The 13,226-nt window shown below is 55.7% G+C and overlaps 1 protein-coding gene across 1 annotated transcript; it reads right to left on the reverse strand.

The window, feature by feature from the left end:
- Window positions 1-4: 4 nt before the first annotated feature.
- JPH4 (junctophilin 4) lies at window positions 5-10,193 on the reverse strand. The gene is given in 7 exon segments (XM_036841593.1): window positions 5-1,900; window positions 2,828-3,360; window positions 3,717-3,835; window positions 6,898-7,669; window positions 8,418-8,788; window positions 8,790-8,968; window positions 9,504-10,193. Coding segments are annotated over 6 exon segments (1,890 nt in total). The 5' UTR covers window positions 8,801-8,968; window positions 9,504-10,193; the 3' UTR covers window positions 5-1,816.
- Between the last annotated feature and the right edge of the window lie 3,033 nt (window positions 10,194-13,226).

A 13,226-nucleotide genomic window follows, 5' to 3' on the forward strand; every position in this document is an offset into this window, starting at 1 on the left:
ACGGGACCCCGCCCCTCCTGGGCCAACCAGCAGAGCAGTCCTGAATCCTCTAGCTCAGGCCTTCCTGGTTTGGAGTTAAGGGGAAAGAACTCTTAACTATTTAGGGCCGGCGAGACGGTAATAATAGGCCTGGGGGTCCCCAAGAGGGCTCCTTTACCCGGAGAGCCTCTGCGAGCTTGGTTTGAAGCCATCACACCCAAAGGAGAGGACAATTTCCCCCCCCCTTTTTTTGAACTTTTTTATTAATATATTTTTTTTTTGTTAAATTTCTTTGTATTTTTTTTTTCCTGCAAGACTTGGTGTTGGTGGCACTGTTGTAGTTTAACTTCAATCCCAAATTCCATGAAATACAAATTAGAAGTAAAGGTTGAGAGGGGAGGAAGAGGGAGGCAGGCCAAGGAGTAAACAGAGTTTGACTAGAAAAAAAGAAGAGTTTGTGTGTGGTGGGCATTCCCAGGCAAGGCCATTCCTTGAGGGAGGGGGTTGGCAGGCAGCTTGCCTCTGCCTCATGCAGGGGAGGGAGGAAAGATCCTCTGGGGACCCTACAGTACCCTCTTCCTAGGGCTTCCTGCCCCCAGGGGAAAAGCTAGTACCAGGGATCAGCTACAACCTCAAACAGGGCTCTCCACCCACCTCTCACCCGGCTTTGACTCTCACCTCTGCTGTGCCTGGAAAGTGTGTGAGAGACTGGCTTCCTTTGATCCCCTCCTTCTGTTGGTTTCCCATTTCACAAGATTCTGATATGATGGGGGAAGGGCTATAACCCACATAGGGACTACTAAACAGCTTCTGCTGCCCTGTGAGTTCTTATTAGCTTGTCTGGTTTGTTCTCCAGAAATGCCTTCCCAGCCACTACTGCCCGAGTTGGGGAGTGGGGTCCTTGCTCAGGTGCCTCTAACCCTCTGCAGTAGAAATGTCTCCTTCAGGTCCCGTAGAAATTTAATCAAAGGCCACACGTGAGTCCAGACCAACCAAACGAACTTTTAGGGGGGGAGAGAGAAAGGTGGGAGAGGGTGGGCTTGGCCGCATAGGACATTTTCTTTCCTTTACACGTTGCTCTTGACATGGCATGCCACCCTAGGGGGTTGGATGAGGGGGCTGGCTGTTGAGGAAAGAAAGAGGGAGAAGATGCTGGGGAGCCATTCTACTTTTCATTCCCCTCATCTCCTTCAGGGAAGGATGGAGCTCGGCAAGAACCCAGCTCCGTGCTTGGAGGTGAGGTAGGATCCTCCAAGGTCAGAGATGGAGGCTGCACCCCCTCCAGCTTTATCACTAGGCCTCAGAGGGACGCCAGGCCCTTTGGGTCAGGGAGTCACAGCAGCATGGCCAGTGCCTCGCCCAGGATACAGTCTTCTCCCGTATAGAGTATACCCCTTCTCCATTTTCTCCTTCCTTTCTGCTCAGCTTCTGGGAGACTCCTCAGGACACCAAACCCCAACCCTCATCCAAGTTCAGGTCTAAAGAAAAGGCAGGGAGGGTGTGGGGCAATGGTCTGACTTAGAATTGTGTGTCTCAGAGAAGAGAGCGACTCTGAGCGAGAAAAGCCCTTCATATGTAAACAATCTAGAGAGAGAGAGAAGGGGTGGGTGGGGAAGGGAGTGAGGAAGACAGAGACGGAGCCAGAAGGAATGAATCTGAAAGGAGAGAGGGAAAGAAAAAAACAAGAGAGAAAACCAGAGGGGGACAGAAAAGAAAGGGAAGGGAGAAGAGAAAGAAAGATAGGAGAAAAAACAACCAGGAGGAAGAAAAGAGAAAAAGGCAGGTCAGAGGAGTGAAGAGGCAGCAACCAAAGCCAGAACTAGGCCAGGCAGGAGCCTCAGGTGAGGAGCTGGGAGAACAGGAATGCCAGGCTGAGGTCCAGAAGGGCCACGGCTCCCACCACCAATGGGTTGGCAGCTCCCTAGAGAGATGGGGGAAAATGCAGTCTCAGTGCCTGAGGACCGGGTCCAGCGACGGGTCCCACCTTCCTGCCCTGGCTGAGGTGGCAAAGCAGAAGAGTCCCAGGCACCTCTCCTCAGAGGCCAGAGCAGGGAAATCTCCAACCTTTGCTTTGGATTGCAAAACATTCCTCTGCTCCCAGGCAGGGCCCCACCTTCCCTCTGGCTCCCTCAAGTCAGCCCATCCTCCCTCCTCCTTCCACTCCCCTCCCAGCAGCACGTGGCCCAGGCAGAAGGTGCCTGGCCTTAGTATCAGACTTTGGCAGCAGCAGCCTTTACTGCAGTGAAGCAGAGAGGGGATGAAGGGGTGAGGATGTGGTTGCTAGGAAACAAGAGAAGGCCTGGAGTCCAATCAGAGTGCAGGGTACTGGGGAAACTCCACCCCTCCCAGTTTTCTGCCTTCTTCCCTATTTCTCTTCTTCCCAGGAGAGGGAGGGAGAGTCAGGGTAGGGAGGGAACAAGCTTTTCCTTCTTTATTTCTGGGCACCAAAGAGAGAAAGTGTGGAGGTGGGGGTGGGGGTGGAGTAGGAAACCAGGAGCCGGAAATGATATGAAAGGAGAGCAGGCAAAGATGTTCTGGCTGTACTGTTAATTATTCGTAACCTTGGTGAGTTACTGTAAGTGCTCTGGGCCTCAGTCCTCCCATGTGTCAAATGAGGGAGTTGGACGTGAAGGTCCCTAAGGTCCCTTCCAGCTTGCAAATTCTCTATTTTTTTGAGGTGGGATATAGTCCAAGACTGGGCAGGCAAAAAGGAAGCTAAGTGCAAATCAAAGCCCCTCAGGGGATCAGAGAAAGGTCTGGAAAGGATGAGAGGCCAGGCTTTGAGGAGAAGCGGGACCAGGAAGGATGGGAGACTCAGAGGGCACAGGGCGGGGGGGGGGTCTCTCACCGGCTGGGCGGGCCTCTCAGACGCAGCAGCCTCCTCAGCCTCTTCCATCAGGCACCCGGCTTCAGGACCCCTCGAGGACAGGCCCCTCAGGACTGGCAAGGCTGTGGGCTCCGGCTCCGAGCGCCCTGGGGTCCTCATCTGGAGCAAGGGCTCTTCATCCTCCCCTTCCTCCTCTCGAAGACTTCCGGAACTGTCGCTGCAGCCTCCGAGGAGTGGGGAGCCATCTCTGGGCTCTGGCCCCTGCAGCCCAGCCTCATCCTCTGCCTCATAGCCAGCTAGTTCTTCTGCCTGCTCACCCGGGCCCCCCCACTCCTCAGGCCAAGCTTTGGGGCTGGAGAAGGGACCTCGGTCCCCTCCAGAAGGCAGTGGGCTCCGGCAGGCAGTGGGTCGCCAGGGTTGGCGGGAGGAGGCAGGGCTGCTGGGCAGTTCAGGGGAGCCCTCTGAGGGGGTCAGTCCATTCTCGTATACCCCAGGGCTGTCCTCATCCAAGGGCTCTGTGTCAGAACCTTCCGAGTCCTGCCTGGGTCTGCGGCCTGGGGCAGGGATAGCTGAGAATCAGAGGGGCCGAACTGGCCTTGGGCTGCAGAAGCTACAGCATTATCCCCCTGCCTGGGTGCCTCCCAGGACTCTGGTACCCCCAGGTTTACAGCCTCTCATTGCCAGACCCCAATCCCCTAGTCCTTATGACCCTATTTCATAAATTCCTACTTCGCTCCTCAAACAACTGGGCCTGGTCCCCACCCTCTCTCCCCTTAGATCCTCATACCCTGGCTTTTCCCACCCCAGTCCCCTGCAGGGATTCCCTTCCCCTTTCTCCATGCCCAGGCCCCCCAGCTCCCCAGGAAGCCACCCCCTCCCCTGGCCCCGCCCCAGGCTGTCCACGCCTCACCTGGGGCCTCCAACATGGGCTGCAGGTCCTGGGCTATCAGTTTGGCCATTCGAGCTGCCTCCACAGCCTTCTCGGCGACACTGCTGGCTGCCACTGCCTTTAGAAGGGCGTCTGCTGCCCTGTCGGGTTCCAGGGACACTGTCTTAACAGACCTACTCCAGTCCCTTGGCCCAGGTCCCCACTGCATCACATCCCCCAGATCTGAGCTCACTTCTGGACTCCTCACCCTTGCTCACTCTGCCAGCTGCTCCCCTTCCCCGGCCTGGCAGGGCAGCCGGCCTTTGGTTTCCTCCCCTAGATCTGGGCCACGCTTGCTGTTATCACACCTTCCTGCTCCTCTCTCACTCCCTCCACTATTCCATCCAGTAGTAACACTTCCCTTCCTCCAGCTGCAGGGCCAGGCCCTCCCCACTGCCCTCAGCTCTGTTATTCCATTCCTGTCCTGCTCCCTCCCAGTGACAAATGAGGCCTCACTCTCTTAGCACATCTCTCTGCGGCTGCACCTGCTTGGTGCTCACAAGCTATGCCTCTTTGCTGTGTTGCTACCTCTTGTTATGAGAATTTTGCATCTTGTTTTCTTCAGCCACTTCTGTTATCACATCGTTCTCCCTGCCCCCATCACTGCCACTGCCCGCCCCCCCCCCCATTTCCTCATTTCTGAGCTCTGGCACTGGAGTAAGGGTGGGTCTCCCCTTTCTGCTACTATCTATTCCCTCTCCCTGCTAACGTGCATGCTTTCTCACCATTGTGATTACACCTTCTAAGAGGTGAGCTCTTAATCTCCCTTCCACAACTCCCCTTCAACCCTGCTCTGCTCCTTAGTTACAGGTAACCTTGAAGCATTATCAATCCTTTCCCCTCTGTTTTTTTCTCAGTTCTCCGTCTGATGTCAGATGTTTCCTCAATTTTCCCTTCCCTTTTACCTTCTGCTGTTAATCATAGATGCCTTCTAATTATTATTATTATTTAACATCTTTATTGGAGTATAATTGCTTTACAGTGGTGTGTTAGTTTCTGCTGTATCACAAAGTGAATCAGCTATACATATACATATCCCCATATCCCCTCCCTCTTGTGTCTCCCTCCCACCCTCCCTATCCCACCCTGATGTCTTGTAATTATTAAATTAGTTCTGTAATCTTGACTGAAGGTGGGGCGTAAAGGATCAGAGGTAGAAGTAATCAGATATACTTGCCATGGGCTTGAATGCATCAAGACCCATGACTCCCTCTGGCCCTGGGCCTCTTTTATCTGGCCTAAGAAAGCAGTCTGGGTATGGGGGTAGGGAGAAGGGTCATGGTGTTCCCTGTCATCTTAGGTCTACTTCCTCTCTATATACCTTGGGAGATATGGTCAGCCTCCTCCCCTCAAACCTGGTGGGTCAAGACCTTTAGAACCTGCTTGGAGGGATCTCAGATAACCCTGCTCTTCTGTCTTAGGACTTTCAGGATCTATATGCCTAGCCCTGTCCTGAAACTGAGCTGGTCTCAGAGTTTAAGGCAGGGGATGAGGATCACAGTTTTGGGTTGCATTGAGTTCTGTTGGCAGCCAAGAAACTGCAACATTGACAAGGTCCTGTATTTTTGACTTTGGAGGGTATGGTTGATCAAATCCTAGCCAGTAGACCCAGTCAGTGCTCAGGCATCAGGCCAGGCTCAGGCTACCTGGCAGAGGCACCTGCTGCTGGGGCTCTGCTGTTTCCATGGCAACCAGCAGCCAATCAGGTTTGCCAGGCCTGTTGCTGGGGAGACCAACCAGCCTCCTCCCACTGCCTGATCTTTCTGGCTACTGAGATCAGTTTTTCCTGCACATGCCCACTCCCCATCCAGCCTGAAGTGCTCCCTGGTGCTCTGCCCTTCCCCTTCCCTGGCTTAAGGCCCTGGACTCTAACCATCCAGACACTCGGATGTATCTACAGATTGACATTCTCTGGTTCAGGCATCTACTCTGGATATGACCTGTTCACTCACATACACACACACACACACCCCCCTTGTCACCCATTTTACAAATTCACTGAAGCATACTTGGACATATCTTGACTTTTCATCCTCTGAAACACTCTCAAATTCAAACAAGACCCTTCAACTGTGCCCTCCCCTTTAAAGAAAAACCAATATCTAAAAATTCCTATGTGTAAATTGTATAAATCAGGGGCTTATGAACTCCTTACAAATAGATTTTTGGCTTTCTTTAGTCACAAGCCATATGCAGCTATTAAGCACTTAAAATGTGGCTAGTCCAAATTGAATGATGTACTCTAAGTGCAAAATACATATCAGATTTCAAAGACTTAAGAAAAATGGGGGGGGGGGAGGTAAAATCTCTCCTTAATTATTTCATATTGATTTTAGGTTGAAATGATAATATTTTGGATATATTGGTTTAAATAAAAATATATTATTTAAATTCATTTCATCTGTTTCTTCATATTTTTTTCATACAGCTACTAGAAGATTCAAAATTATGTACTAGACTTACATTATAGTCCTACTGGACTGCACTGCTTTAGATAATGAGGTTCCTGATGCATGAAATGTAATCTGATTTGCAGAAAGAAAATTTCATTTATAGGCAAGTCTCCTCGCCTTCAACCTTTATCCGTTGGGTTAAGGGAGGCAGAGGAGACAAAGCTGAGAGGGACTATCTTTTCAGGTGGAGAGATCAGCTGTACAAACTAGACCTTCCCAAGGCCTAAGGCTGAAATGATAGCAGACTGTGGGCTGGCTTGGATGTGGTTACGAAAGTACACTCCCTGTCTCTCTGCCGGGGGCTGCTGCTCCCAGCAGCAGAGTCCTGGAGGCCGGATCAGCTACAAGAAGAGGAAGACTAGGGACATGTCTGAGTTCCAAGAGGTTTCCTGGGCCGGCACAAGGCAGCGCTCATTGCTACTCCCACACACAACGACACACATCCCCACAAAAGACACTGAGACACGCTTACAGTCTAACAGGGCTTTCCTCAAATACCCAGCCACCCACAGTTACACCCACGTCCACCTGTGGCCTCCGATATAAACACCTCAAACACCCAGGGCTACAAATGCCTGGCCCTAGGCCTGCTCTTCCCCACCGGGCCCTAGGCCTTGCGTCTTGGTCCTCCTTTAGGCACCGCCCCCTTCCTTATCCCTAGAGTACCTTCTCCCCTTAACCCCGCTACGGCCTCTGCACCGGGTGCCCACCTGGCAGCGGCGATCTCCTGGAGCTGGCGGGCAGTGCTCACGGCTCGACGGGCGCCCTCGACGGCCCTGTCCACCTTCTCCTTGACTTTGCCCCGCCGAAGGGCCAGAGGAAGAAGGCTGCGCACGCGCCCCCCGTGCACCAGCCGGTTGCGCTTGTACTTGCCCTCCTCGCGGGAGCCGTCGGGGCGGGTGGTGCGCCCGTAGCCGTGCCGCCGGTTGCCCAGCCACTCGCCCTCGTAGCGCAGCCCGTTGGAACGCTGGCTCACGCCGTAGCCGCTGCGCCGGTCGGCGCGCCATTCGCCCGCATACACCTCAGTGGCCGAGCCCTCGATGAGGGCGGGCGGCGCCGGGGCCGGGGGCCCGCTGGCCTCGGAGCCCGGGGGTCCCGTGCTGCCCACCTCGCTGCTCACCTCGCTGCGCAGGGAGCCCCTCTTGCTGCCCAAGGAGCTTCGGCGCCCGCCCGCCCGGAGCCCGCTGAGCAGCAGCGAGCGGCGGAAGAACCCGCCGGCCGCGGGGGTGCGCTTTCGGCAGGCCGCGCCGTCAGCATCCCCAGGCCCGGCCAGCACGAAGCCTCCCCGGGAGCCGGAGGCCGGGCTGCCTCCTTCGTCGCCGGGCAGGGGCAGGGGCGGGGGCGGCGTCGGGGGGTCGCTGTGGCCCGAGTCCAGGGAGGTGCGGCGGGGCGAGCGCAGCAGGGCCGCCTGATGGTAGGGCACACTCTGGCGCACCCCGTAGCCGTGGCGCTTCCCAGCCTGCCACTGGCCCTGGTAGGTGCCTGCGCGGGGCGGGGTAGGAGGGGGAGAAAGAGTCAGGACCCGCCGTTCCTTGCCACCCCCAGCCCCATGAGCCCCTGGAAGCCTGAGTCGGGTGGGAGAGGTGGGGGCAACTGGCGTGGAGGTCGGGGAAGGGCACTAGGAGCCGGGGACAGGCCAGGTGGGGTCGGAAGGTGTGGAAGAACAGAGGGAAGACAGGCAGGTAGTGGGAGATCCGTGGATTAGGGCCGTGCAGGTAGACAGGGGAAAGGGGGAGGGACAGACAGGCTGGGGTGTGTGAAGGACAGACAGTCCAGAGGGTGTGAGGGACAGGTTGACGGGGGTGTATAGATGGCATATGACAAGCAAAGAGAACTGTCGGGGGCTGACTGAGGAAATGTGAGGGGACAGGCAGAGCAGAGGTGTTAGGGACAGGCAGGTGGAGAGGGGAGGTGTGGGACAGGTAGACAGGGGGTGTGTGAGGGTTAGGTAGATGCGGGGTGTGAGGCTCAGGCAGACAGGGAAGGGGTGAGGGCAGGCAGATTGGGGAGAGGGAAAATCAGGCAGGGGACAGACAAATGAGGAAGGCGTGTGTGATGATGGGAGGAGAGGGCAGAAAGATGGGCGCAGGGGCGCATATTGATGCGGAAGGCGTGTAGGATAACAGCGGGGCACCGGGGGTTGTATGGCTGGGGAAGGCATACGCAGGGCAGGCCAGCGGGGAGGCGCACGCGGACGAGCAGACAGACAGTAGTGGGCAGGGCCCCGCACCTCCGTCGGAGTAGGTCTCGGTGCCGTAGCCGTCCTGGAAGCCGTCCTTCCAGAGCCCGGCGTAGCGCAGGCCGGACACGCTCTCCCACACACCGCTGCGCCCCTTCAGCCCGCCCAGCCACTCGCCGCGGTACGTCCAGCGGCTCTTGCGCTCCACGCCCAGCCCTTCGCGCTTGCCCTGCTGCCAGTGGCCCTGGTAGCTGTGTCCGCCGGGCCCCGTGAAGACGCCCAGTGACTCGAAGCCCTGCGCCCAGCAGCCGCTGTACTCGCCCTGGGCGCCGGGCCCCGTGCACACGCCGTAGCCATGTGCCCGCCCCGCCTCCCAGCCCCCCACGTAGCAGCCCCCGTCGTCAAAGTCGAACTTGCCCCCGGGGGACATGCATGTAGTTGGCGCGGCCTCAGCCCCCCGGTGGGTCAGCGCATCCTGGGGCTGGAGAAGCCGGCTGGGGGCCTGGGAGCCGGGTGAGGCCTGGGGGCGGGGGCAGTTAGACCGGGGCCAGGCGGGGGGCGCCCAGCGCGGGCAGGCAGGGCCGGACCCTCATCCTGAGTGGCTGCGGAGAAAGAGGGGGGAAGTGGCGAGCGAGGCCCCTCCTCTTTGCCCGTCGCTCCCTGGCCCAGTGGCTCCGGAGCCTCAGCACCGCCCCCCAACCCCCCACCTTTCAGCAGCATCTTCCAGCAGCTCCTAAGCTTTGGAGGCACGGGGCTCCCCCATCCCTCCGTTCTTGTAGAGGGCCCCTCCCAGGGCTTGGGGTCCTAACCCCAAGCAGGAGTGCCACTTCTCCAACCTGGAACCCCAAAGTATCGAGTGAGGATGGCAGTTGGGGGGTGGGTTCTGAGAGGGGGCTGGGCAGAATCGTAAGCCACCCGCTTCCCTGGCTGCTGTCAGGACCCCTCTGCCCCGGTTCTTTGGCTTCCCTGGCAAAGGTCGGGGGTGGGGTGGGGGGGTTGAAAACGTAGGGGGGAGATCGGAACAAGGTGGGCAGAGGGGTTTGGTGGGGGAAAGGATGGGGATGGGGGAGGCTCTGCAGGGGAAAGGCGAGGGTGCGGATGGGCAGACAGGCAGAAGGGAGGGGGCAGGTTACTCACCATGTGGACTGGGGCTCAGGCTGCCTCCCAGGCACAGCATCCATGGCAGGATACCTCCACTCCCACCTCGCCCAGACAAGACAAGCCCCCTCCCCTTCCGGAGAGACTGCTCCAACCCGGAGAGCCCAGGTGGGGGAGCCGCAGGAGAGAGTCCCCTCTCTCCCCAGCCAGAGGAGCAGGCAGTGGGGGGCGCGCGAGGTAGTGGCAGGGGTAGGGGGAGATGAGAATAGTGTAGGGGAAAAAAATCTGCCTTGGATGGAGGTCAGGAAGAGGAGCTGGGAGCTGGATGGGAAGAGAGAGGGGGCTATCAAGAGGGGGTGTTTTTATTATTTTCTTCTTCTTATGGTTGGGAGAGGAAAAAAAAAATCAAAATTCTGATTCCATCCCAGCACAAATCAATGTTTGCTCCATCCCAGCATCACGGGGGAGGCTGGGCCAGGCAGATTTAAAGGGGCAGGGAGAAGAGAGGAGAGGAGAGGGTGGGGAGAGGAGAAGACGAGGAAGAAGAGACAGTGGCGGTGATAGCGTTGGGGGGCGGGGATGCCTGGGCAGAAAAGGAGGGGCGCCTGCTCAACCTGCGATGAGGGAGGAGGCAAGTAGAGAGGAGGATGAGAGGCACAGAGACCCCCAGGGTGGAAAGAAACCCTGGGATGCTGGCAGGGAGTGGGGTGAGGCTGAGGGGAGGGGAGAGGAGCCAGGGGGAGGAGACTGAGCTGAAGATGGGGAGGCTGGGGGAGGTCGAAGCCAGCGCGGGGAGGAGAGATGCTGGCGAGGCCGGGAGAGGGCGAGAGGAATACAAAGAAAGAGGTGCAGGGGTGAGAGCTAAGGCGGGGGGAGATACTGTCGGAGAGGGAGAAAGGGAGGGAGACCCATTCTGGGGCTGGTGAGGGATGGCAAGGAGAAGAGAGGCAGGGGAGGAGGAGAAGGAGGGAGAAGAAATAGATATGGAGACTGAGAGAGCGAAATAAGGGTTGTGAGAGAGGGAGAAAGCTCTGCACAGGGAGGGCGGGCTTGGGCAGAGACATCTAGCCAGGAAGAGCCCAAGGAGGGGCTGGAGGGCCGGAAGTGGTGTTTCTGGGGCCCTGGGGAGAAGGATGAACCTGCCAGCTGCTTGGACTGAAGCCAGGAAGCCTTTGGGCCTGGATGCCTGTGTCCACCAAGTCCACTGTCCTCCCTAAGAAACTGCTGCAGGGGACCAGGAGGCTCCCCACCTGTGCTTTCTGAGCAAGCTTGAAATGGGGCCCTGCCAGGAAGCCTGGACCCACAGTGTTTTTCCAGGCTGCACCATCTTCCGCCCCCCACCAGCTATTTCTCCCTGGGCTGTCCCTCTGAAGCAGGAGGGCAGACATGAGGGGGTGTATTGGTTTTGAATGGGGAACAGGGGGTCATGTTTGGCAGCGCCATGAAGATGCTGGGGCTTTGGAGTCGTCTCTTTTGCAAACCTAGAGGCAAAGACACATTTAGGGAGGGCTCTTATCGTGGCAAGGCCCTCTTCAGCCTTCCACTGCTGCCTGACCATTCACCCGAGGGGCAGCACATCCTGGGCCTTCCTGTTTATAGACAGAAGTATGCACATACTGTCTTCCCTCCCCTCAGCTTACTTAGATGCTGCATCTACCCTGCCCCTAAGCATTTAGGAAGGAGGACACCATCCAGTTACAACAGGGTAGATAGTCAAATGCACTCAAGTCCTTTTCTTTCTTCCTTCCTTTCTTCCTTCCTTCCTTCCTTCCTTCCTTCCTTCCTTCCTTCCTTCCTTCCTTCCTTCCTTCCTTCCTTCCTTCCTTCCTTTCTCTCTTTCTTTCTCTCTCTCTCCCTCTCCATTTCTTTGTTTCTTTGTTTCTTTTTCTTTCTTTCTCTCTCTTTCTTTCTTTCTTTTTTGGCCACTTGCAGGATCTCAGTTCCCAGACCAGGGATTGAACCCAGGACCCCAGCAGTGAGAGTGCCGAGTCCTAACCACTGGACTGCCAAGGAATTCTCTAAAGTGTGTTTATTTTCATACAAGGTCTGGTCCACCCCATCATTTTACTGGAAGATAACTGAGGCCCAGGAGGGGAGATCACTCACCCGAGGTCACACAGTAGAGGTGGCAGAGCTAGGATTAGAACAGACTTCAGACCTTTTGAGCCCTGTAATTCCTCCCAGGATTTCTTGTACTTGGGAACCTCCCTTAAACTCAGGAGATCCATTTTTGATTATGGTGGTAAAATAAAGAGCATGAGGTTTGGAATAAACAGGAATTTCCCTTGCACTTTGTTTTTCTAAAGGTGGATATGAAGTTGGAGAAACACGTAAATTTTAAGCCTTTAGGGATGGGACCACATCTTCTAAGGATGTGGTCCCAGCACATGGAACATGTCCTAGCATGGAACAGGGCAACTGTGGGTCTACTTGGGACAAGAGTGGTGGTGGAGAGGTCCTTCCTTCCTCCCTCCCTCCCTTCCTTCCTTTCTCCATTCATCAGATATTTACATAGTTTACTGTGTACCAGGCACATTGCCCTGGGCTACAGATCCAGTGGTGAACACTGCAGTGCCTGCTCTCATGGAGCTCACTATCTAGTAGAGAAGACAGACAACTAACAAGCAACTCTAGAGTAGTTTGTGTTATGACAGGGGTAGAAATAGAGAATAGGGATGGAACCTAACTTCGGCTGGCTCCCTAGGGAAAGAGGCATTGAAGAGGAATCCAGAAGGAGTTCTGGGGCACGCCCAGCTGCATCACATCGCTCACGCCTAGATATTCAGGCCTTCCTTCTCCACACAGTGCCTTGTACTATTCAGACCCTAAGGTTCCCCTTTTCTCCAAAAAAACAAAGTGTGGGGGGGCAGGGTGGGCTGTGAGGAAACGAGAAAAGAAAAACAAAGCTATGGACCTGAGGAGATGTGTGCCCTGTTCTTTAGGGGAGAAGGATGGCAGGGTAAGTGGAAGGTGGGGAGCGACGCTGGTTGGTAGGGTGAGTCAGTACTGAATTCTAAGCTGCAAATCAAGGTATAGGTCTGATGACGCCCTGAAGAAGTCACTGGCAAAACTACCCTGGCACTTGTGGGGCTCACAAGTCTTAGCCCCCCCATAGTGCCCTGAGAGAGGCAGTTTTCCAACCTCTCTCTGGTCTGTCCCTACAGGTCCTATAATCCCTTCTTTTAGGGTAAAGATGCTTTTTTATTTTTTCCTTTCGGAGGATGCACTGGTTTGTTCTGCCACAATTTACCAATGCCTGGGGGTCATAGAAAAAGAAAGCAACATGAAGTGAAGCAGCTCTGGGCTTGGAGCTGCACTGTGGGTGGTCCTCCACCTGCATTACTTCGTTCAATCCTCACAACAAAACCTAGCTGTGAGCAGCCCAGGCTGGAGGCCAAGAGCTGGGCTTGCAAAGATGGACAGACCTCAGTCTGAATCCTGATTCTACTGCCTGCTAGCTGGGTAAACCTGAGCACATTCCCTAACTTTTCCGAGCTGCAGTTTGTGTATCTCTAAAATGGGAATGCCCTAACCTATCCCCCAGCTTATGGTGAGGATTGAAATGATCATGTATGAATAGCACGTGTGGTTATATATAGAGGGAAAACCACCTGGTCTAGTGCCTCGTACATAGTAAATGCCCAGTAAATGGGGCTTGAAAAATAGGTGGCATTATGCCAGTCTTATAGGTGAGGAATCTGGGACCCAGAGGTTAATTTGCTCAATGTTGCACAGCTAATATATGGCAGCGTTTGGAGTTGA

This window comes from Balaenoptera musculus, chromosome 2 (assembly GCF_009873245.2).
Source record: "Balaenoptera musculus isolate JJ_BM4_2016_0621 chromosome 2, mBalMus1.pri.v3, whole genome shotgun sequence".
In the NCBI taxonomy this organism is placed as follows: domain Eukaryota; kingdom Metazoa; phylum Chordata; class Mammalia; order Artiodactyla; family Balaenopteridae; genus Balaenoptera; species Balaenoptera musculus.